General features: G+C 35.6%; 1 protein-coding gene across 3 annotated transcripts in view; it reads left to right on the forward strand.

Moving 5' to 3' along the window:
* LOC140497038 (phospholipid-transporting ATPase ABCA3-like) overlaps positions 1 to 26,320 on the forward strand; it is a 243,056-nt gene that overhangs the window by 21,266 nt on the left and 195,470 nt on the right. For 2 of the 3 annotated variants that reach the window (XM_072597544.1, XM_072597554.1), the window contains exons 2-6: positions 7,438 to 7,502; positions 9,727 to 9,818; positions 14,145 to 14,406; positions 18,072 to 18,199; positions 18,990 to 19,149. In XM_072597544.1, coding sequence (XP_072453645.1) covers positions 9,765 to 9,818; positions 14,145 to 14,406; positions 18,072 to 18,199; positions 18,990 to 19,149 — 604 coding nt within the window. In that variant the 5' untranslated portion in view covers positions 7,438 to 7,502; positions 9,727 to 9,764. Of the gene's footprint in view, positions 1 to 7,437; positions 7,503 to 9,726; positions 9,819 to 10,430; positions 10,588 to 14,144; positions 14,407 to 18,071; positions 18,200 to 18,989; positions 19,150 to 26,320 lie in introns of all 3 variants that reach the window. The other variant, XM_072597562.1, reaches the window with a different exon arrangement.

Raw genomic sequence — 26,320 nt, forward strand, 5'->3', positions numbered from 1 at the left:
GCAATACAGCTACTAAGTTTGTATCCCAAAGAGACTTTTTTAAAAAAGAAAGACCTATATGAATAAAAATATTTATGGCATCCCTTTTTGTGGTTGCAAAGAATTGGACATTGAAGAGATACCTGTCAGTTGGGGAATGGCTAAACATATATGATTGTGATGGAATGGTCTTGAGCTGGAAGAAGTTATGAGGAGGATGCTTTCAGAAAAACTCATGCAAAGCAAAATGAGCTGAAGCAGGAATACATTGTGCACAGTGACAGCAACATTGTATGATGATCAGCTGTGAGTGACTTAGCTTTTCTTAGCAATATAGTGATCTAAGCCAATTTTGAAAGACTTATGATGAAAAATGCTATTCATTTCCGAGAAAGAACTGTGAAGTCTGAATGCAGATCAAAGCAGACTTGTTAAAATTTTATTTTTCTTTGGGATTTGTTTTTTAGTTTGTTTTCTTTTAACCACGTAACTAATATGGAAATATCTATATCAAATTGATGGACGTGTCAGGAAGGAGAAAGGATAAGGAGGGAGAGAATTTGGAACTCAGAATTTTAAAAAAGAATATTAAAAATTATCTTTATATGTTTTTAAGGAAAAATCAAACATCAAATAAATATATTTTTAAAATAACCAAAAATGTGGAGTACTGGATTAACAACAATTAAACACCTATACCAGAATTCAAAATTCAGAAAAAAAATCTAATTGTAATTCTACTTCATATAGGAAGTTTCTCTGCTTAGAGCAGTGTAGAGTTGTTTCTCATGTTCTGATACAGTAATACTAAACAACAATAAATGAAAACATGTATCTAAAATTTTGTACTGTACAAAGTCTTTCCAAAGACTAGTCATCATTTTTCTTTTCTAGTTTAAATATCCTGTTGTATAAATTAAGCATCAGAAATTAAGAAAACAATCGCATTCGGGAATTTTATACAAAAAAGTGAATACATGATATTTTACTCATAACTCAGAAAAACACTAGCTTCTGATAGCCTATATATTATATTACATATCAGTGCTTATAGTAAAAAGAAAAAAATCCCTTCAATGGGGATCTATTGATCCTAAGTGAAAGATGTAACTTCATTTCATACCATTGCAGGTATGATTTCATAATTTTTATAATCAGTAATCAGACAAATTACTACTGTAACGTAAGCAAACTTACATATCATTCTCCACTTTGGTTATGCCCACTTGTATTGGAGGACAGGCTCTTGCTTCTTCAGTAAACCAATTCAGTATTTTAGAATTTACAAAATTCCCATTAGTCACACGTATTCTTACAACTCCTTCTTTCACAGACTGAAGATCCAGAGGACCTGGAAAGTCCCAAAAGAATATCATAGATAGTAAGAGTTTACAAAGTCTTATGTATTTTTCCCAAACACTAAGTATTTATTATTACTTATTTTAAAGCAAACTCTACTCAAGCAAATATTTAAAACAATTTTAACTATAGTGATAAAAGTCTCTAATAAGTGATGGCTCAAATTCATAACGGCACAATATTCAGATCAAAAGAGATAATAATGTTCTAATGATACAATTACACCACCATCTAGATATTATTTTTCAAATTAACAGCATTTTTATATGATGATTTCCCAAAATTATAAAATATTAGGAACATAATAACCACATAAAACAATATCATGGATTTAAAACAAAAATTTATTGTCAATCTATTGACATTAATGTAGTTGGAATCATTTCTGAGTCTTCTTGCAAAAAGTAACACATTTCCTTTGTCTATCAGTTTAAATATTCTATGCTACTTCTATTCAGAGACCAATATAGAGTAATTATTATCATATTATACTTAGAGTTATAAAGGTGGCCAAAAGCATCACCATTTTCAGAACAAAGATCAACCATGCTATTACTAATATTTTTCCAATTAATTTATCCAAATCCAGTATAAATTAAACCTTTTAATTTTGAGATATTTAGTATATCAGTCAGCTCCATTGATTTAAAGGACTTAATTTTGATAGATTACACTTATAATTTATAGTCTTTCAATCTATAAACATTTTACCTTAATGTTGAATTTTAAGTGTGTTTTCCATCAAGTTATATTTTACTTATAGAGGGTCAAATATTGTAATTGTCCAAATAGAAAAATCCATTTCACTTTAAATGAGACTTGTGACATAAAAATGCATCACATAATTCTGGGTAACTAATCATTTTATTAATTATGGCTACTGAGTAATTAATAAAAGAATTGGTCATTTGACTGTCTCTTGTGGACCAAAAATGGATCATAGTGACTTCTTGACACTTATATGCCCTTGGAAGAGTCAGTGTTCCCAATAGATGGTAATCAGCTCTGATTGGTTAACAATTAATGAGAAAAAAATGAATACTATAATGACAGGCAGACCTATTTTAATGAGAGCCTGGGGAATGTGACTTTGATTATATCACTTTTACTCCCAGCCCACCCCCAGTTTTGGGCAGTCTGGACAAGAGATCTACCTCTACCTGAGTGGAACATAGTGGACCAGAATTCACCCAGATTAGATTTTCTTTGTAAAGTTTTTTTATTTGAGTGGGGCAACAATTCCACCCAGATAAGATGGTCTTTGTGGAATGAATTTTTAGAGAAGATCAGAGATTTCCTTGAAAGACTGAACTTTGAGGAAATAAGAGAAAGAGAAAAAAACTAGTTCTCGCCAATAATTGGTTATTTAGTAATCATTTCTCTCAGATTGCATTATAATTTTGTTTAGAACAAGCTCAAACTCAAATTTAATCTGGATTTACAGTCATAAATGTACCATCTAGACTTACAGGTTTCCCATGGACCATTCATTGTCAACCCTTCAATTATACTGCCCAACTACTCTTACTAAATCTACTACAAAAGAGAATAATGTGGCAGTCTTGAATTTTCAGCTCCTGCTTTTGGTATACATTCTCAGCTCTTCTCAAACATGGGAATTCCATACATAACCTCTGTTTTGAAGTAATGAAATTATGAATGTATATTCTCCACATAAAGATTAGAATATATCCTTCTATTGATCCTTCAAGGACAGAATTTTATTGTTTCATTCAAATTCATGTTGCAAATTTATTTCTATATTCGCCACTTGTTAAATATTGTAACTGTATAAAATAATGCTAAAATGAACTCAGAGATTATAAGACACCTCAAAACTTAATTCTAACAAATATTTCTCAAAATAATGTTTACAGATTTACAAATGTTTTTCTCTTAATCTAATGAGATCTAAAGCTTCCTTAAGATTTCTTTTTAATATTCTTTTAAATTCTAGGCTTTTTTTTTTTAACCTATATTAGACATTTCGATAGCTGGCAAAGATGAAGATTTTATTGTTCCAACTTAGGTGAAAATCACTTTTTCCATAGTCTTGCCCAGTTTGGGGGCTAGTCAAAGCTTTTCATGTTGCCTTCTAATTGACTTTCATGTCCATATTCTTTCAGTACAAGTGACTTCCACCTTCCTTTTCCTTTCTTCCTGTGGACTTTGATTAGAGCACTGCAAACTTCAGAATTGTAGTCTTCTTCTTACAATCTATTTCAACATTTCATTTTCTTTCACGACTTTGTTATCTTTTAAATTATTCATTATTATTTTTATTATTAAATTAAATAGATAATTAATAATTGTTATATATTATTCATTATTATCCAGAACTTTATTTCTTAATCATATCTCAAGTCTATCAACAAACCTAATTTTCTTCATTCCACTGAATCTTTCTTTAGCAAATTAGCATAAGTTTTCTTATACAGCATCAGTTAATTAGAAAACTTTTATTTCTCTCTGATCAAAATAGAAACTTTTCCATGTTTGGGGAAAACATTTTCTCAGAAAAAATAACCTTAGAGGTCAAAGAAACAGGAGATTATTAAACAACAGGATAGGTCAACCAATCCTATTTTGAAGGAGACCTGTTCTGTTTTAAGAGATCTTCTGCCTTACTGGAACAAACTTCTCAGACCTCAATGTTCAGGCAAAACTTTCCCAATTTACGTTTTTAAAAGCTTTCAAATGCTTAATCTCTTACAATACTTCTTATATGACTTTACTTCTAATTCACCTAGGCAATTAAGTTCTGTTAAATCATTCACAGGAGAAACAAAATGGTGAGGTAAAATCTTTTCCTTTGATTAAATTTTGCTTATTCTTAAATTATTTGCTTCCTGATTTAAACAAGTTTCTTTCTAAGGTGGAGATGAGAGTTAATAACAAATGGTTTTTAAGCACCATATCAGGTTTTAAAATGGCAAAACTGATTTCCCTTCTGTTTTTGGACTTCACTGGAGATAAAAACCTTTAAATTGGCTGCTATTCTGTTTATTGTCAGGTCAGTGAAATCACCTTCTTCCCTTAACATGAAAATAATAAATCTGTCACTCTTCAAGGTGACAAGAAAGAGGATAGAGGGCTATGCTGTTTGTTGTTTGTATGAAAAATTCCTAGGGGGCTGCAACTCAAAAAAAAGCCCACTAAGATATTTCAGCATTTATAAGAGTATTCAAATCACATTTTTTCCATAATTTGGGCATTCATGCATGGTAAATAGATCTCCTTTTAGATCCTGTAATTCAGTCTCTAGTTTGCAATGCTATAAATTTCTACAAAAGAAAGATTTCTTTCCCTTTTATCTTTCTTTCTCTTTATATTCCCAAACTGGTCAGAATCAGGAGCATGATGATGAGATTATTTCTTTAGTTTTGAAACTTTTGGCAAAAAAGTTTCCATTCTTTTCCTATTTGTTCTGTAAGCTTGTATTTTATTGAAGGTTTAATCAAAGGGACAATGGAAGTTCCTGTTTATTGGAAAGATGAAGTTAGTGTCAGAATTTCAGTAATTACACATACCAGGAAGAGTTTATTTGGGTATGAACCTTCAATAATTAACCTGAATGTGCAGTGTTTCAAATTTGAAAAATTCTTTCCAGGCCCAAGGATATCTAGTTTCAAAAATTAACCTGGTCTAGAAATTTTCACAAAGATGTCAAAACCAGGAAAGGAATTTTGAAAGGAATTTTCTTTCAGTTAGCTGGGAGACAACCCAAAGGGTTATCTCTAGATCCCATTTTGTGAGTAGGTTAGATAAGGAATAATTTAGCATCTGAATCTACAGGCAAATTGCCCCAAACCAGAATTATCAGAACTAGAGCAGAGTTACCAGAACCTGAGGAATAATGGTTACTGACTATGCAAGGCAGAATGGACATTAGATTTATATTATATTATTTACATTATTATGTATTTTATGTTTTTATATCATATTATTTGCGGGACTCCATCCTACTGCAGCTTGATTTCACAAGCCTCATAAGCAGCAAAAATTGTATATGAGGTATATGTTTCCTGCAATAGCAGGGACATGACTGTGAGGTCAAGCATGCCTCCTTGGGAACCCAGCTGGGCAGAATATCCCCCAAGTAAATTGTATAGAATTCTATATCATGAAGACAGGACAATGAATCGTAAAAGTTAAATATTGTAAGGGTTGTAAAAGTTACGCATTGTATATCTGTGTGCTCTCCCAGGAAATGTATGTTTGCGTCTCTTTATGTTGGGATGTAACCATGACATCAGTTTCTAAGTGAAAGTTGACTCTGGAAGGGGTTCAGAGCAGTCACTTGTTCCTGAGCCTGCCCAGGCTGTGCCTTGAACAGTTTGGTGTCTGTGTGTTCTCTTCTATTCCCTCATGCACTTCTGTCCCCTTACAGGTGACACCTGTTCAAATTCTGCTGCACAGGATGCAGCAATTATTCATGATAGGAATTCTCTTGACTAGTAGAGATTTTTGTCAGATTAGACCAGACCAGTACTACCCATGAATTTAGACAGGAAGGGTAGATAAGACAGTATAGTAATTGCAAATGATAGACATATAGGTCTCTTGCTTACTTGACTGTGGGAAATAAGATGAAGGGGTATAGGGTTTGGAAGAATCCTATTCATCCTGAAGGAAAGGAGAGCCCCTTCCTTTAAGACGTGAAGTTCCTTGGCTAAGTCTTTACTTTTGAATCCTGAATCACAGCACCATGCTTTTCAGAGCATTGATGTATCTGCTTGACTTGTCACTCCAGAGTCAAATGGTTTAGGGATAATTATTATATCAACATATTATTCAAGTACAAAAGATAAATAGACAACAAAAACAAGACAGACAAAATACTGGCCTATCTTTGACATTTCTAGATGGGACTGCAAATATATTGGCCAATTGTTTTCTCCTTCTCAGAAATATCCCTAGATAAAATCTACATTATCCACATAGAAGGAGTTTCAGAATGAACAATTTGAACTAAGTCCAACCTAGTTTTGTCCCATTTGGTGTGTCAGGAGTTATGACAGAAATGTCCAGGTGTCCACAGACTCAGCTGCCAATCCAAAACAGCGCTAGAGACCACAGTTTGTCATTGTCGGAGTGCAGGCAGCGCTGATCACACAGAAGGGCCAGTTAGCCCAGTGTATCAGCTTCAGCAGTGTGAATACTAAGCAAGATGAGAACAATGAAATTTTACAGAAAAGGAGGGGAAGAGAAGGAGTTATGATATTAACAAACAGATAACAGAAGATAAAGGTGAGGATATTTGCCTCAGGAACTAAGTGATCAAAACTGAAACTGTGTTTTATGCCCCAAATTTGGTTTTTGCAGATTTCAGCAAGAGTGACTTACCTGCTTTAAGCAAACAACGTCTGAAAGCTCAAGATAAAAATGGAATATTTTCTTTTTTATTGTTACAGTGACAGGAGAAACCCTCAGCCGGAAATTCTTTCATATTGTTTTTAAAAAAATGTAAAGGGAAAAAATTATTTTTATTCAGGAAAATGGTCTTTTCATCATTATCTCATTGGCTAATTAGGGTGCAAGACAATAGATAAGATGACTGAATCCAGAGGTAGAGTTATTTAAAAGTAGTATTTGAAGAACACCGTGTTTTGTGTTAGAACTGTGTGCCAATTTTCCTGTGAGGGAAAAAGATATTTGACAATTAAGCCACGATTATGCTGTTCTACAAAGTATTAATGTCTTTTCAATTTTGTACTTTTATCTCAGTCTGGAAATTTTGTGTTTAATTTTTCAAAATGAAATAAGTAGGAAGAAAGAATATCAACTGACCTTCCTACCTAATTAATTTTTTTCATGTTATGTATGTATACAAGAGAAACAATACACAGACTGCGTTTTAAGATTTATACTTGTGGTACGACAGTTTGAATGTATAAAAGCCATATAAAACTAGCCAAATACTTATTTGAATCTCCTGGTGTATTGGTAATCTTTGTTGAGGAGTACTGAATGAAAATGCATCTTCACACTGATTCATCCCTAGATAGAAAATAGTCAGTCATATGTAGTTTGTAAAACCTTTGCTCTCTTTGTACCTATTTGTGAACAAATATGCTTTTCTTCCCCCTATTTTAACAGGAAGAAAACAAACTATTGATGCACAAGATATCCTACCCAGTGAGATTGAAGAGCAGTCTGTATTGGTCAGAGATTTAATTTCTTTCTGTTATGACTTTATTTCTTAGTATGTTATTTTGGAGTGGTTAGATTTAAACATAAAACTGTGGTATTATAGAAAATGCAGGTCTTTACTTATATAGTGTGAAATAATTTTCAGGAAATTCAGTATTGATTTGTTAAATCCTTCTTTCCCATTGACTTTCAGGAATAAAATAGAAAATAGCAGAGATTATTTCTATGGAAATTGCCCTAAGATGTAATTAAGTTGAACTGATAAATTCTACAAATTCTTTAAAATTGCAAGAAATTCCCTCTTTTTTTATTTGAATTTTTCTAATGGTACCTGCTGATAGAGAACTGTCTTTTAAATCAGGAAGACCTGGGTTCAGTTTCTACTTCTTGTACTTACTGTCTGTTTAACACAAGTAACCCACTTAACTCCTGAATACCATAGGCTAGTGATGTCAAATTCAGATAGAAATGAGTCTATGGGGGGCCACATATTGACTTAGTAAATTAACCTTATCTATGTTGTATCGTATTTTTATTTATTTCATTAAACATTTCCCAACATATTTGGAACAGAAATAATCTGTCTGGTTCATCCCAAATCTGATACTTCTGTTCTAGGCAACTCTCTAAGAATAGAAGGAAGCTGCAGAGAAGGTGCTGTTACATTTGTAGAGGGAGTTTCTTTATCTGAGAGTTCTCTGTATAAATCAAAGCTCAGGTCCAGTTTTTATTACTCCATGCTCCATTGAAGTACTAAGGAGAAATCATTGTTCCAACAGAGACAACTTTTATTTTTGTCACAGTTTTCATTTGTTTGAAAGGTTACTGACAAGGGAATACCATTTCATGTCAAAAGTTCACTAAAATGATCTTCAGTGACTCAGAGTGGCTTGCGACACAGAAACTTTTTAAGCAAAAACTAAAAGTTCAAGCTCAAATTTGACCAGATATTTTGAAAAAGAGATCTGGCCATCCCAGTCATGTTTAGAAATCTCTTATAATTTACAAAGCCAATAAAATTAGTATTAATTATATGTTTGTTTTTGACAAATGCAAGTCAAACATGTGATACTGTAGAGTAGCACTGTTTATGTGCCATACTTATACCTTCATATCTAATTAAGTGTATGGTATATTTATGTCCAGTTTTTGGTATTCAAGACTATAATTTTACTATCTAAAATGACAAAGTTTCATCATTATAGTATTTATGACATTGTAAATTTTATTTGATACTTTGTCCTTGATCAAGAGCAAAACCTAGGTACAGCATATTTATCATATTCCTCTTTATGACATAACAGAACAGTGTAGCTTGCCTGTATATATTTTAACATTAAATTAAACTGTCTGATAAAATAATTAATATTCAGAATAAATTCAATGGAAAAATTGTAGAAATTCTTATGTGAGGTGATACATCAAGTATGTGATATGCCTTCTATATTTTGCCTATGTGTTTTGTCTGTTTCTCCCAACCTTAACATTATTTATTTTATCAAGATAATTAATTGTTTTAGGGCCTCATTTTATTTGCTATTTTTACTTATTAATCTAGATAGGTTAATTTACTTCCAAAAAAAATCTTCATTGGGTTTTGAATCTAGAAACTAAAATAGCCAACCTTCTTTTTTAAGGCTAGTCATAGAAAGTTTACTTTAAGCATGCTGAGAATTATGTTCTTGCCTAGGAGAATTTAGGTTTCTTTATGTGGGAAGGGAATTACTTTGATCATTTAACATCTCTAAAACATAGCTTTAAAAAGAACAGAGCAAAAAGCCTCTCCCAAGTGTGGATTTTCCCTGATATTGTAATTCCATTTCCCTCTGCCACTCATTCTGAGGTCTGGGATGGTTTGGGGGCCAAAGTGGAATAGAGCTGCTGGAAATCTTCTAAATTCCATAATTTTAGGGAACACATATTAAATCATACCCTTCCTGATAGTACTTCCACAGGAGACAGAATGTCCCTGCTTCCAGGTTCCATTCCAGGAAAGATACATATTAGAATTATTTTTCATTGGGTATAAAAGAAAAAATAAATACCCATTTTCATGTTTTAAAATTAGTTTCAATCTTTCTTTTACTTGGAGGAAGTGGGAAAGAACACAAGAGCAGTAAGCAATCTTGGAGAAAGAGTTTTATGGTAAAACTCATTATGTTTTAAAACCTTTCCCATTGCTTTCTTGTCCAAATTGTCTATTAAACATTTTGTTATTCTAATTTTTTTCTCTAGTCCCTAACTAGTGGTGAGCTTTGTCTCTGAATAGACGAATGGTGCTGTTAAAGCAACTTAGACTTCTTCTATGGAAGAATTGTATCTTAAAGGTAGGTGCAAGTATCTATGAAATCCTGGGGGTTTGACCCAAAGGGGAAGATTTATAACAGGTCATTCTAGCTGCTTTTTATGGACCAGGGACCTCTGGTTATTATAGGTCAAGTCAGGGAGACTTACCTCTTCATTGACTTAACTATTCAGCATTTACCATGATCTTTCTGTGATGAAAACACTGATAGATGCTTCAGGTGTTACAAAAATGAGTAAGATACAGACATTTTCTGCCTTCAAAGAGTTTATGATCTAGTCAGCCAGATAAAGTATTCACAAAGATAACTAGAGTATAAGATAGTATTATAGATATGCCATGTCAGTTTAGGGCAGGAAGAGATCATTTGTGGCTTAAAAAAGGAAAATCTGAGAACCCTGGATGATACTCAAACTGGACCTTGAATGATGAATAAGGTCATGACAGATACAGGGGAAAGTATTCCAGACAGAAGGAACAAAGAAGGAATATATGTGAAAACTTTGGGGGAAGATCCTACAGGATTTGGTAGTTTGGTATTGTGATAATAACTTTGTTTTGTACTTTACAATTTATGCATATGTTAATTTCCACAACTCTGTGAGGGGTAAATGGTATGATTCTTGTTTTATAGGTGAAACTAAATGTGAAAGAAGTTAAGTGACTTTCCCAAAGTCACATAGTTAGGAAAAGGAATATAGCAGGAAGTGAAACCTGAGTCTTTCAGATTCCAATACAATTTCCTCTTTGCACTAGTTCACATGAATGTAAAGGAGAAAGCAAAGGCGAGTGTGAGTTTTGATTTTTAGTAGTATATCTTTTCGTGGCCCTTTATTAGATGTAATTTATATTGCATCATGATCTGAAAAGAATGCATTCAATATTTCTGCCTTTCTGCATTGGATTGTGAGATTTTTATGCCCTAATACATGGTCATTTTTTGTGTAGGTGCCATTTACTGTTGAGAAAATGGCATATTTCTTCCTATCTCCATTCATTTTTCTCCAGAGATCAACCATATCTAACTTTTACAAATTCTGTTCATCTCCTTAACTTCTTTCTTCTTTATTTTGTGGTTAGATTTATCTAATTCTGAGAGTGGGAGGTTGAGGTCCCCCACTAGTATAGTTTTGTTATCTATTTCTTTCTGTAACTTCCTTAACTTCTCTTCTAAGAATTTGGATGCTATACCACTTAGTACATATATGTTTAGCAATGATATCGCTTCATTGTCTATGGTACCTTTTAGCAGGATGTAGTTTCCTTCCTTATCTCTTAAATAGATCTATTTTTGCTTTTGTTTTGTTTAAGATCAATTTTGCTACCCCTGCTTTTTTTATTTTAGCTGAAGCATAATATACTCTGTTCTAACCCTTTACCTTTACTCTGTGTGTATCCCTCTGCTTCAAATATAAATATATTATGGAATTATGGTTCTTAATCTACTCTGCTACCTACTTCTGTTTTATGAGAGAGTTCATCCCATTCGCATTCATAGTTATGATTACTATCTGTGATTTTCTCTCCATCCTATTCCCCCCGATATGGTTTTTCTTTCTCCTTTCTCCCTTTCCCTCCTCACTAGAGTTTTGCTTTCAACCATTGCCCCCATCAGTCTCCCCTCCTTTCTATTTGCCCCCTCCCTTTTCTTCCTCTTTACCCTTACTACTTCTTCCTTCTCTTCTATTCACCTCTTCCTTTTCCTTTCCCCTTTCCCCTCCCACTTCCTGTAGGGTAAGTTTTAGATTTCTATACCTAACTGATTATGTTATTCTCTCTTTGAGCCAAATCTTATAAGAGTAAAGTTCAAACAATACTCATCTCCCTCCCTTCTTTCCCTCTACTATAATAAGTTTTGGTGCTTTTCATGTGATGTAATTTGCCTTTGTCTGCCTCTTCCTTTCATCTTCTCCCAGTACAATCCCTTTTCATCACTAAATTAGATTTTTTATCATCATATCAGTTAACTTATACCCTTCTGTCTTCTGTCTATGTATTCCCCTTTTAAACGTCATAATAACAATACAGTTCTCAAGAGTTACAAGTGTCATCTTTCCTTATAGGAATGTAAACAGCTTGCTCTTATCAATAACATGTTTTTTTTTTTCTTTCCTGTTTACTTTTTTATGCCTCTCTTCAGTCTTGTATTTGAAGACCAGACTTTCTGTTGAGCTCTGGTCTTTTTATCAGGAAGGTTTGGAAGTTGTCCCCTATTTTGTTGAATGTCCATCTCCTCCCCTGAAAGATTATGCTCAATTTTGCTGGGTAGTTGATCCTTGGTATCATCCTATGCCTCATGGAATATTGTATTCCATGTCCTCTGATCTTTTAATGTAGAAACTGCAAGGTCCTGTGTAATCCTCACTGTGGTTCCATAATATTTAAATTGTTCTTTTCTGGCTGCTTGCAGTATTTTCTCTTTGATCCAGTAATTTTGGAATTTGTCTACAATATTCCTTGATGTTTTCAATTTGAGATCTCTTTCAGGAGATGCCTGGTAGATTCTTTCAGTGACTACTTTACCTTCTGATTCTAGGACCTCAGGGCAGTTTTACTTGTCATTTTCCTGAAAGATTCTGTCCAGGCTCTTTTTTTAAATCATGGTCAGGTCAACCAATAATTTTAAAATTGTCTCTCCTGGATCAATTTTCCAAGTCAGTTGTTTTATCAATGAGGTATTTTACATTTTCTTCTATTTTTTAATTTTTTATTTCTGTTTGACTGATTCTTGATATCTCATAGAGTCATTAGCTCCCACTTTCCCAATTCTAATTTTTAATGAGTTGTTTTTTTCTATCAGATTTTGTGCCTCATTTTTCCATTTGGTCAATTCCACTTTTTAAGGAGTTGTTTTCTTCAGTGATTTTTTTTCCCATTTGTCCAACTGTATTTTTTAAGGACTTTTGTCCAACTGTATTTTTTTAAGGACTTGTTTTCTACAGTCAATTTTTGTCCTTTTCCAAGCTATGGACTCTCTCTTACATACCTCTCATTTCTTTTCTCAATTTTTCTTCTTTGACTTTGAAAATCCTCCCTTATTTCAGTTCATATTCCTCTTTGAGGTTTTGGATGTAGGTATATTGACAGTGTTGTCCTCTTCTGAATTTGTGCCTTGATCTTCTCTGTCCCCATAATAAGAATCACTGGTCATTGTCCGTTTCTGCTTTTTGTTGATAGTGCTTGCCTATTTTCTGGCTTTTCAAGTTGAGCTCTCCTGCTGCAGCACAAGGGCCACTGATCCAAGTTTCTTGTGCTGGGAACCTGGGACTTGGTTACTGACTTTGTGTGCTGGGTCCTCAGGTGCTAGCAACTGGAGCCTGTAGGGAGTTGGCAGCTTACTTGGTACTGAGCTGGGGTCAGCAACAATAGAAATCTTGGAGTGGGGGTGGGAGTCTGGTCCCTGACTTTGCACTTGAATGTGCACTTACTGCTGAGAAAATGGAGAAAATCTGCCAGCCTGGAGCTGTGCCTCCTGGAGTTGTGCTTCCTAGAGATGTGCTTCCTGGAGTTGTGCTGAAGATTTGGCTGCTGGAGAATGCTGGTATGTGTGGTGGTTTTCTGAGCTGGTGGTTACCAATTCCACTGCTTGTGCTGAGATACTGGGGTGGGGGGGGGGGGGGGCGAGGCAGGGTCTTGGTGTTAGTGTTTGCCTGCTCCACCATCCTGGGGCTCAGGATCTCCTACTGATTTACTGAGTGGAAACTTGCCACTAACTTGCTGGGATGCCTTCTGTCCTGTCCCCAGAGCGAGAGGGGCCTTTCCTATTAATCCCCTAAGCTTCTTGGGCTATGAGACTGTTGCACTCTGTCTTTCTGCTGGCTTAGGTGTTCTGGGGTTTTCCTGGGGTGATATTTTCTGGGCTTTCAGAGGTCAATAAGGGAGGGTGAGAGTGACTTACCTCTTATTCCACCATTTTGGCTCCTGGAAGCCCAGTTGTGAGTTTTAAACTTGGATTCCTAAGGGGAAACAAATGGTATTGCCATCAGTAGAAATGAGTAAATTGTTGATGTACTATAGGTGATGGCCAGAAGATGATGTTTTGAGTGTATGATGTTGTCATGTTAACTAGGTGCAGAGGTCATCTAGGTAGTTGGAAATTCATAACAATAAGTCGAATGAGAAGATAGTTTTGGGAGTCATTCACATAGAGATGATAGTTGAATCCATAGTTGGGAATGAGATTGCCAAAACGGACAATGTCAAGAGGAAGAAGACTAGGAGATGTTGGGAAATACTTGCATTAAGGAGGTTTAAGGGAGAAGAGGACTTCTCAAGGGAAGATGCTTATTGTATCTCTTGTACATGTCGTGTTCCTTGGATTAACATAGAGTTTTCATTTCTTTTGTAGAGACGGAACATCAAAGTAACAATCTTGGAAATACTACTGCCATTGCTGTTTATGGGAATTTTAATTTGGCTTCGCCTGATTATTAAGTCAGAAAAAATTGATTCTATCCGGTATGATGATCTCGTCATTGAAGAACTACCCGTATTTTTCCAAAATCCTCCTGAGACTGGTCAATGGGAGCTGGTTTATATTCCTTCCAATAGTGATGTTGTGAAGCAGATTACCGAGGAGGTGAAAAAGACCTTGAAGATCAATTTCAAAGGTGAGAAACTAGAGGGGAAGATAGTGGCTTTATGGAACATGGTTTTATTAAAATATATTATTCTTAAGTATTTTGACTTATATATGAACCTTATAATTAAAACCTCTAATTCCCAGCTTGTTATAAGTATATCTTTGTGAACTGAATGTTACTTGGGTTTGAAATTAAGATCAAAAGATTTCTTAGCCCTGCTTATATCAGAATACATACCATGTTCAAAGAGGGTATCTTTATAGAAAAAGTATCTTTATGTACATTGGAGTTGAAACTTAGTTGGTGAGGATCCTTGGTAAGATATATAAATGGGGCCCACTTATTGAGACAGGAAAGTGAAAGAGTTCTTGTGCCTTGAGGAGGTAATCTGGTTGCCTTTGATTCTTCTTGGGCCTCCTGGAGGCAGGGTTAAGTGAGGAAATGGAAATGGTCTTTCTCTTGCTTTTATTTGATTCCTTTTGATTTTATACCACCTTAATTTCCTAATACTTTTTCTTTGTTCTCTTATGTTAAAAGATTTGTTCCAAGAATACACTCACCTTCTTTGGCCATGCTAAAAAAGCGTTAGCATATTTAGGTATTTGTCCTTGTTCTTTTTCTTCCTCCGTTTATGAGGCCAAGTACGTGTTAAGTTATCTATTGCAACTTACTCTAGTTGGGAGAACATTACAAACAGGTGGCTTCATTTTGACTTTCTTATAGCAAATTTTAATATTTAATATTGCATTGCTGTTTAGGTTATTGATATTAAAGTCTTATCTTGTGAGATTATATATAAAGAACATAGGACCTCTGAGGCTATCTGGTATAAACCTTTCATTTTTACATATTGAGTGAAGTTCAGGGACTTGTTCAAAGTCACACAGGTGCTAAATATTAGAAGTTGGAATTTGAACCCAGTACCTCAGACTCCAAAGATAGAGCTCTTTCCATTGAATCTAAGTTGTAATAGCCTTTTGATTAATTCATTCTCTGGTATTAATGAAATATTATATAAAAGCTTTGCTAGTGAAAAATTGTTCTTTTTGCTAAACAGCCCTTTTCCTCACTTTTACGCGTATTACACTTCTGTCCTTTTTCTCCTATAGTCAAAATTGTTATACAATTGAAAATATGGTTTTGGGAAAAGTTAATTCTGTGAGTCAAAAGTTGATTGAAATATCAATAGGGAAGAGAGGTCTCTGGTAGCAGGATATCTGAACACCAAGAAAAATCAAACAATTGATGACTCTACAGAAGAAGTTAGGGTAACTTGTCCTAGGAAACTTAAAAAAAGTCTGCCTGGAAAGGCAACAAGAAACTGGTAAGTTTTGTAGTAAGTTTCTCTGATAAAATCTCATATTCAAGATTTGTATAAGAAGCAGATGAAAACATTTAAGATTAAGAGCATTCCTAATAGATAAATAAATGGTCAAAGCCTATGAACAGGCAATTTTCAAAGGAAGAAATCTAAATTTTAATCAACAAACATTTGAAAAAATTATTCAAATCACTGATCATTAGAGAAGTAAAACTTAAAACAGTTGTAAGGTTTTACCTCTCACTCATCACATTGGCAAAGATGACAGAAGAAGGAAATGACAATTTCAAAGGGGCTGCAGAAAAATGGGCACACTAGTGCTCTGCTGGTGGAGCTGTGTATTGATTCAGCTATTCTTAAAAGCAGTTGGAAACTATGTTTCAGCCAGGTGGTGCAGTGGATAAAGTGCTGAGTCGGGACTCAAGGAGACTCATCTTCCTCAAATCTGGTCTCAAATACTAACTGTGTGGGATTGGGCAAGTCACTTAACCCTGTTTACCTCAGTTTCCTCATCTGTAAAATGAACTAGAGAAGGAAATGGCAAACTATTCCAGTATCTTTGCCAAAAAACCTCAAATGGGGTCATGAGAACTTGCATACCACTGAAAACAACTGAACAGTCATCTCAGAGTTACTAAACTGTACATATCCTTTGATCCAACATTACCACTACTAGGCTTATCCCTAAAGAAATCAAAGAAAACAAGAAAAGAACCTAGATATAAAAAAAATTTGTAGTGACTCTTTTCATGGTAGCCCCAAACTGGAAACCAAAGGTTACTATCCTATTGATGAATGGCTGAACAAATTGTGATATATAAATGTATTATGACATAAAAAAATTATGTCAGTAATTTCAGAAGAATCTAGGAAGTCCTCTATGAATTGATTCAGTGAAGTGAGCAAAACTAGGGAAACATAATAGAAAAAAATGGCTTAGATACTTTTGAACTCTGATCAATGCAGTGTTAAACCACAATTCTGGAAGACTGAAGGTAAAATAAATATACTTCCTCACTCCCTCCAGAGAGTTGATGGAATTACGATGCTAAGTGAGACATATATGTTTGGGGATGACCAATATAATAATTGTTTTTCTGGACTTTGCATGCTTATTATGAGGATTTTATTCATATATTTTGTTCAGTTTAGAGGAGGGGGAGGAGGAGAAAGACATATTAAATGACAGTAAAAAACAATCTCCCTTGCAATTCAAAAGAGAGAACTGAATTAGTAGTAGGATAAAAAAGAAAAGTAGTAGGATAAACTGGGTAATGGATAGGACTGGGGTGTCACTAGAAGTGAAGAAGGTCCTATTTCTAGAACCCATGTATTGAGCAAATAACCTAAGAATGTCAAGTGACTGCTTGGGAGAATTTGAAGGGACTGTATTTGTTGTCCATTCGCATAAGGGACCCTGATTTTCTTAAGAGCTGAAGGCTATGAGAAATTGTTTTGGTTGGCATGAGATTTTAACTGGATAGGCAAATGTATTAAGGTTCTACAAATTGGATTCTAAAGTTAATAGATAGATGCAGATACCGATATATAGAGAGGTATCGATAGATATAGATATAAAGATATATATGTATATATATATATGAAGATATATATTGTTCCCATACTAAGATTTGTTATACCGCATATATTACTATATAAAAAAGTGGTTTTACATACTAAACCATTGACTGTAGGGGTGCAAAGTATCTCAAAGCTGTGCTCTTAAGGTTACTTATTAAACAGTGTTGATAGTAGAATTGACTAGGATCAAATGCAGGAAGGTTTCTGTCTGAAGCATCCTTCATAAATATGTCGTATTAGTCTCCCAAAAAAATACATTTTGGGTTGATTTTGGGAAAAGAAGTTTAATTGACCTCCTCAGCATAGGAAAAGTTCATTTCTTTCATTTACTTCTGCTATATATTGGATGCTAGAAGTTTTCCTGATAGTTTTGAGAGTATGATTAAATAAGCTATGAGATTGGAGTTGATGAACTTTATTCCCAGGGAACACTTATTTCTATCAGAAAAACAGGATTCCCTCTGAGCAATTTTCACAAAGAAATTTTTCAAGATGGAACTTCTTGAAAATTGTCAAGAACACACTGGAAAGCTTTTACAGAGGAAACCTGAACTTGTCAGTGCTTTCTATATGATTAAACTTGGTTTGGCCAACCACTACTATGCTCCACCTTTTTTTCCAAATGAAATATTGTCTTTTGAAGAGAAAGTTGTATAAAGCCTCTAAGGCTGTGAAATTTCATCTTCCTTGGCTGTGAAATAGGCTGAAACTCCCACACCTCTACAAGTAGAAGGAAAACATTGCTCTAGTGAAACAAACAGGTTACTACTTGAATTTTCTTTCTCCACAGTTCGAGGCTTTCTCTCAAATGAGGAGTTTAACAACTACATTAAATATGATGATAACTCTACAAATGTGATGGCTGCCATTGCTTTTGACCACAGTTTCCTCAGAAGTGATGACCCCTTGCCACTTAAGGTGAGAAAGTCATACCTAAAGCTCTAGTTAGTATTAATTAGAAGGGCTTCCCAAATCATCTAGTTTGCCACTGCTTTTACTTACTTCAGACTATCAAACTCAAAATCAGACATTGGATAAGTAGCTAATTCTCAAAGATTTACATAAATATTTCATACTGTGGCTTTGAGCTATCAAACTATTTAACAAGACTGACAATGGAGAATGGAGAATCTCTCAAGCTACTTGCTAGCTCTATTGTACTGTGAAAATGGATGTTGGTATCCATGTCTATCCAGAATCACCTGTGTTCAATTGCTCTACTAGTGAGACAAATCCTGAGTCTAGAATTAGTTGTCATCTCTCAACATTTTAGGTTCAGGCTTTTTTATGGAAAAGGGATAAGGACGTTTTTGTATGTAGGTGACTATTTCAAGCATGGTTCTTATTTTAGGGTGGGTGCCAGGGAATCACTAATATTTTTTGGAGTGGCTATCTATTTGTCTATGGGGGCCTCAAACATGAAGTGCCTCTGAAAAATAAATTGTGATGTTGGAGGGAAATAGCATAGGTAGCCTACTATCTCTACCACTGAGGCAGATATAAGTGAATTTGTTTGTGTCAGGGTGTGGTTACTATCATTCTCTGACAGGGATAATCCTCATTGATTCACTTAGACTTCCTATAGTAAGCCTTTTACTCTTGATCCCAGTCAAAAGTAGTTTCTCATATAAGTTTTAAATGTTTTCTTTCTGATTTGTTTTTCTGAGTTTCAGCATGTTACAGGCACTTTTGTATTTTCTCTTCCTAGGTTAAGTATCGTCTGCGCTTTAATCTCTCTCCACGGAACCATCAGGTCTCGAGGATTCTTTTTAGAAAAACAACAACAGGCTGGCACACTAGCACACTTTTTCCAATCTTTCCGCCATTAGGGCCCAGGGAAGCTTTATCTTCTGATGGGGGAGATCCTGGTAAGGAGAATCTTATGCTTCCTTATTTGAATAATAGTATATCTGTTTATTGACCAATCTTATTTGAGTGGCAGATCCATTTTTTTATTTTTCATTTTATTTTATTTTTGGTAGATAGGCCTTTTTAAGAGACATCATTTATTTATTTATTTTTGTTTTTTTTAATATATAATTTATTTATTTTCAGTTCTTAACATTCACTTCCACAAGAATTTGAATTCAAAATTTTCTCCCCATCTCTCCCCACCCTCCACCCCAGGACAGCATGCAACCGATTCACCCCTTCCTCCGATCTGTCCTCCCTTGTATTACCCACCTTTCTTATATCCCCCTTACCCTCTATTTTTCTATAGGGCAAAATAGATTTCTAAACTCCATTGCCTGTGTAGCTTAATTTCCATTTGTATGCTAAAACAATTTTTAACATTCATTCTTAAACTTTTGAGTTCCATATTCTCTCCCTCCCCCACTATCCACTCTCATTGGGAAAAAACAAGCAATTCAGTATAGCTCATATATGAGTAACAGTGCAAAGCACTTCCATAATAGTTATGTTGTAAAAGACTAACCACATTACCCTTTGTCCTATGCTGCCCTCCATTTATTCCATTCTCTCCCAAACGCAATAGTGTTTGCTTCTGATTATCCCTTTCCCCAATTTGTTGTCCCCTCTATTATCTTCCCTCTTCTATCCCCTTCCCCCTTGCCTTCCTGCAGGGTAAAATAGATTTCCTTATCCAATTCAGTGTGTCTCATTCTCTCCTTAAGCAAAATCCCATAAGAGTAAGACTCACGTATTTTCTTTCATCTCCCCCTCTACCCCTCCATTGTAAAAGCTCTTTCTTCCCTTGTTTATATGAGATGATTTGCTATATTCTGCCTCTCCCTTTCTCTTACTTTTAGTACAGCCGTTCAGCAGTAAATTTTATTTTTTTAGGTGTTCTCTCTTCATATTCAGCTCACTCTGGCCCTCTGTCTATGTGTATGTATGCATGTATATATATATATATATATATATATATGTACACGTACACACATGTACATATACATACCAATACATATATAATATATACATATACATACATGCCCAAATATACCTACATATATATATATATATATATATATATATATATATATATATATATATATATATATGTATTCCCTCTAACTACCCTAATAATGAGAAGGTCTCATTAGTTATAAATAACATCTTTCCATGTAGGAATGCAAACAGTTCAACTTTAATGCATTCCTTATGGGTTCTATTTTCTGTTTATCTTTTCATGTTTCTCTTGATTCTTGTATTTGAAAGTCAAATTTTCTATTCAGTTCTGGTCTTTTCAACAAAAATGCTTGGAAGTCTTCTATTTCATTGAAATTCCATTTTTCCCCCTGAAGTATTATACTCAGTTTTGCTGGGTAGGTGATTCTTGGTTTTAATCCTATCTCTTTTGACCCCTGGAATATTGTATTCTAAGCCCTTTGATCCCTTAGTGTAGGCACTGCTAAATTCTGTGTTGCCCTGATTGTATTTCCACAATACTTGAATTATTTCTTTCTGGCTGCTTGTAATATTTTCTCCTTGACCTGGTATCTCTGGAATTTGGCTACAATATTCCTAGGAGTTTTCCTTCTGGGATCTCTTTAAGGAGGCGATTGGTGAATTCTTTCCATTTTTATTTTACCCTCTGGTTCTAGAATATCAGGGCAATTTTCTTTGATAATTTTTTGGAAGATGATGTCTAGGCTCCTTTTTTGATCATGGTTTTCAGGCAGAAAAATAGTTTTTAAATTATCTCTCCTGGATCTGTTTTCCAGGTCAGTTGTTTTTCCAGTAAGAGATTTCACATTGTCTTCTATTTTTTCATTCTTTTGGTTTTATTCTGTAATTTCTTGGTTTCCCATAAAGTCATTAGCTTCCATCTACTCCATTCTGGTTTTTAAAGAACTATTTTCTTCAGTGAACTTTTGAACCTCCTTTTCCATTTGGTTAATTCTGCTTTTTAAAGCATCCTTCTCCTCATTGTCTTTTTGACCTCTTTTGCCATTTGGGTTATTCTATTTTTAAAGATATTATTTTCTTCAGCATTTTTTGGGGTCTTCTTTAGCAAGCTGTTGACTGGCTTTTCATGATTTTCTTGCGTTGCTCTCATTTCTCTTCCCAATTTTTCCTTCACCTCTCTTACTGATTTTCAAAATCCTTTTTGAGCTCTTCCATGGCCTGAGACCATTGCATATTTATTTTGGAGGTTTTGGATGTAGAAGCCTTGACTTTGAGGTCTTCTTCCTCTTCCAAAAGGATGGAAGAAAATACCTGTTCACCAAGAAAGTAACCTTCTACAGTCTTATTTTTTCCCATTTTTTGAGCATTTTCCCAGCCAGTTACTTGACTTTTGAGTCCTTTGTCAAGTGGAGGGTGTACTTTACGGACCTGTAAGTTCTCAGTTCCTCCAAGGTGGCAAAATCAAGGGAGAGGAGTTTATTCCTCTCCTCACCTACACTCTGGTCTGTTAGCAGGACTCCCTCTCCAGAACCTCCACCAACTCCACCACACCAGTACTCTACCTCACCCCAGGATTGCTACTCAGGACTGAGATCCCAAAGGGATGCTCAATTCCCCCAGAGTCTTTATTCCGAGGTCTCCAAAAGTGGATGCTGGTGCTGCCCTCAGACCAAGCCTGTGGCGAGACACTTGTCCCCTCTAACCCAGGTGAAAGAGCTTTCCTACTGACCTTTGAAGCTGTCTTTGGCATTTGTGGATTGAAAAATCTGGGAACTGCAGCTACTATCCGTGATTCTGTACCCTGAAACCTGCTCTAGTTCTGTCCCTGTTGCACCATGTGACCAAGGGTAGGCTGTGCTCCACTCAGAGCCCAGTGCTATACACCTTTCCTGTCAGCCTTGCAGGCTGTCTTGCGCTAGAAATCACTTTCATTCTGTTGTTTTGTGTCTTCTGCTGCTCTGGAATTTGTTTAGAGTCAATCTTGCAAGTATTTTATGAGCTATAGGGGTAGAGCTAGAGCAGAGCCATCCTTCTACTCTACCATCTTAACTCCACCCCCAGTTACATTTTTTTAAACTTCATTTCTATCACTTCAGGGGCCAGTGAAGGAATCACACTTAGAAATGTAATGTTGATGTATTTTGTTCTTTAGAAAATAGAGGGCAAAGCCAAGATGGTGGAGTAGAAAGGCACACATATTCTAGCTCTTCCCCCACAGCCCATGAAATACCTATAAAGAATGATTCTCAACAAATTCTAGAGCAGCAGAAGCCACAGAATGACAGAGTGAAGGAGATTTCCAGCCTAGGGTGACCTGGAAGGGCAATGGGAAAGGTCTGTTGCACAGGACATGGAGCAGAGTGCAGCCCAGCCTTGGTCACACAGCACTGAGAGGAGCAGGACCAGAGCAGGCCTTGGGGGTGGAATCTCCAGTAGCAGTGGAAGTTCCACAGATCCCTCAACCCACAGGGGCCAAAGGTCAGTGAGAGGACTTTTTTAGCAGGGTCCCCCAGTAGCTTTGGCCTCAGGTGGTGGTGGTCCATTGTTGGAGTACTCAGCTTAAAGCCCCTGGGGGAATTGAGCAGCTGATCTGAATCTCAGCACTGAGTGCTGGTGTGGCAGAACTGGAGGTGAGGTGGTTGTGGAGAGGAAATTCTACTATTCACAGATTCTGGGCACAAAAGTTTCTGGTTGCTCCCAGACCAGTGTGCAGGCTTGATTGTGCCACTTTGGAGGAACTGAGATCTTACAGGTCCCCAGAATATACCCTCCTCTTGACAAAAGACTCAAAAGTCAAGTAACTGGTTAGGAAAATGCCCAAAAAAGGGGGGAAAAAATAAGGCTATAGAAGGTTACTTTCTTGGTGAACAGGTATTTTCTCCCATCATTTCAGATGAGGATGAATCATACTTACCATCAGGGAAAGACATAAAAGTCAAGGCTTCTGCCTCCAAAACCTCCAAAATAAATATGCAATGGTCTCAGGCCATGGAAGAGCTCAAAAAGGATTTTGAAAATCAAATAAGAGAGGTGGAGGAAAAATTTGGAAGAGAAATGAGAGCAATGCAAGAAAATCATGAAAAGTCAATCAACAGCTTGCTAAAGGAGACCCCAAAAAAATGCCGGTGAAAATAACCTGCTGACTTTTAAAAATAGGCTAATCCAAATGGCAAAAGAGTTCCAAAAAGTCAATGAGGAGAAAAATGCTTTAAAAAGCAGAATTAACCAAATGCAAAAGGAGGTTCAAAAGCTCACTGAAGAAAATAGTTCTTTAAAAATTAGAATGGAACAAATGGAAGCTAATGACTTTATGAGAAACCAAGAAATTACAAAACAAAACCAAAAGAATGAAAAACTGGAAGATAGTGTGAAATATCTCATTAAAAAAAACAACTGACCTGGAAAATAGATCCAGGAGAGACAATTTAAAAATTATGGGACTACCTGAAAACTATGATCAAAAAAAGAGCCTAGACATCATCTTTCATGAAATTATTAAGGAACTCTGCCCTGGTTTTGTAGAACCAGAGGGTAAAATAAATATTGAAAGAATTCACCAATCACCTCCTGAAAGAGATCCAAAAAGAGAAACTCCTAGGAACATTGTAGCCAAATTCCAGAGTTCCCAGGTCAAGGAGAAAATACTGCAAACAGCTAGAAAGAAACAATTCAAGTATAACACAATTTGGGGATAACACAAGCTCTCTCATCTTCTACATTAAGAGATTGAAGGGCTTGAAATATAATATTCCAGAAGTCAAAGGAACTAGAATTAAAACCAAGAATCACCTACCCAGCAAAACTGAGTATAATATTTCAGGGGGGAAAATGGTCTCTCAATGAAATAGAGGGCTTTCAAGCATTCTTGATGAAAAGACCAGAGCTGAATGGAAATTGACTTTCAAATACAAGAATCAAGAGAAGCATGAAAAGATAAACAGTAAAGAGAAATCATAAGGGACTTACTAAAGTTCCTAAAGTTTCCAATATGGAAATATAATATTTGTAACTCTTGAAACTGTTCTCAGTATTTGGGTATTTGGTGGGATTACACAGAGAGAGAGAGAGAGAGCGAGCACAGGGTGAATTGAATAGGAAGGGAGCATATCTAAAAAAATAAAATTAAGGAAGGGGTGAGGGAAAAATATATTGGGAGGAGAAAGGGAAAAATGGAATGGGGCAAATTATTTGTCATAAAAGAAGCAAGAAAAAAGCCTTTGCAATGGAGGGGAAAAGGGGAGAGGTGAGAGGGAAAAAGTGATCATCACATTTGGCTCAAGGAAAGAATAATATGCACACTCAATTTCATATGAAAACCTATCTTACACTACAAGAAAGTAGGGGAGAATGGGGGGAAGATGGAAGGGAAGGCAAATGGGAGGAAGGAGCAATTAAAAGTAAACACTCTTGGGGAGGGACAATGTCAAGAGAAAATAGAAGAAGTGAGGGGCAGGATAGGATGGAAGGAAATATAGTTAATCTTATACAACATGACTATTATGGAAGTCAATTGAAAAACTACACATGTATAGCCTATATGGAATTGCTTGCCTTCTCAGTGGGGATGAGTGAGGAGAGAGGAAGGAAGAGAAATTGGAACTCAAAAGTTTTAGGGACAAATGTTGAGAATTGTTTTTGCATACAACTGGGAAATAAGAAATACAGATAATGGGGTATAGAAGTTGACCTTGCCCTACAGGACAAAAGAGAAGATGGGGATAAGGGAAGGGAGGGCAGATTGGTGGAAGAGGTAATCAGAATGCTCAGCATTTTGGGGTGGGGGGAGGGGAGAGATGAGGAGAAAATTTTGTGGAAATGAATGTTGCAAACTTAAATAAATATTTTTTAAAAAGAAAATAGAAAAATCATACAATGACTTTATTTATTTTCCTAGTACAAGTGATGGGGCAGCTAAGCAGTACAGGATGTAGAGCACTAACCCTGGAGTCAGCAAGACGAATTCTAATGTGGTTTCAGACACTTACTATTGTGTGGTCCTGAGTAAGGCAGTTAACCTCAGCTTGGCTCAGTTTTGTCATCTGTAAAATATGATTAGTAATAGTGTCTACCTCCCAGGGTTGTTGTGAGGATCAAATAAGATAATATTTGTGAAGTGCTTAATATAGTGCCTGGAACATAATAGGCTACATAAATGTTAGCTATTATTATTGTTAATAATTGCACCATATATTAACACTCTCCATCCTGCTTTTTACTTGCTGTAAGTGGGAAGTGAGATATGTTGGGATGGGAATGTAATGTGTATGTCTATTATGTGAATGTATACACATATATATGTATATGTTTGTGTGCATACATATGGAGAGAGACAGAGAGAACTGATTCTCATTATTCAAGGTAGTTATGTTCAGTAACATCACTGAACACTGAATTCATGAATACTGAACCTTTGTTCCTAAGGAAAATAACAGTGTGTATTTCTGATGTCTCAATAGAATTAAATTGTTGTTGTTGTGTTTGTCCTTCATTCTCAAAGAGGACCATGATGTCAGGATGATGACATGATTTGCAGTTGACTTTGAGTGAGGGAGGGCTGTGCAAGGTCACCAACCTCACTTTCTTCTCCTGAGCCATCTAGGTCCAGTGGCCTGATATTCAGATGGTCTAGGATGCAATGTGAGACCCTGACCCTTTCAGACTAAGTCTTATCCCATTCTCACTCTGAGTGAGACACTGCCATTCAATGAATAGGCTTCTTTAAATTACTCATGGGATGATCCCTCTAATCAAAAAAAAAAAAAAGAAGAAGAAGAGAAAACATCAAACTGGGATGGGAAGACCCTCAGGGTTCCTGGGTAAAAGAGAAACAATTACTATTTAGTTATTACATTCACTCTGTGCTAGGTGGATGGGGTCTTATTTTCCAGTCTATGAGCTCCAGAGTGAGTTGGGTTTAAGGCTTGATCTTTTAGCAAGAAATGTAGCCAGTAAACCCAAAGGAAGAAAAGTAGCTTTTGGTTATGGAGTTTACCTTCCTCTCAGCAGAACACCAGAGGAGGGGAGGGGAAAGAAGCTGCTACTCACTCAACCAGTTGTGTTTGTCCTTGGTTCTCAAAGAGGACCATGACATCAAGTTGATGACATGACTTGCAGTTGAGTTTGATTTGAGTAAGGGAGGGCTGTGCAAAGTCACCAACCTCACTCTTC

This window comes from Notamacropus eugenii, chromosome 1 (genome assembly GCF_028372415.1).
Source record: "Notamacropus eugenii isolate mMacEug1 chromosome 1, mMacEug1.pri_v2, whole genome shotgun sequence".
NCBI classification, from domain to species: Eukaryota; Metazoa; Chordata; class Mammalia; order Diprotodontia; family Macropodidae; genus Notamacropus; species Notamacropus eugenii.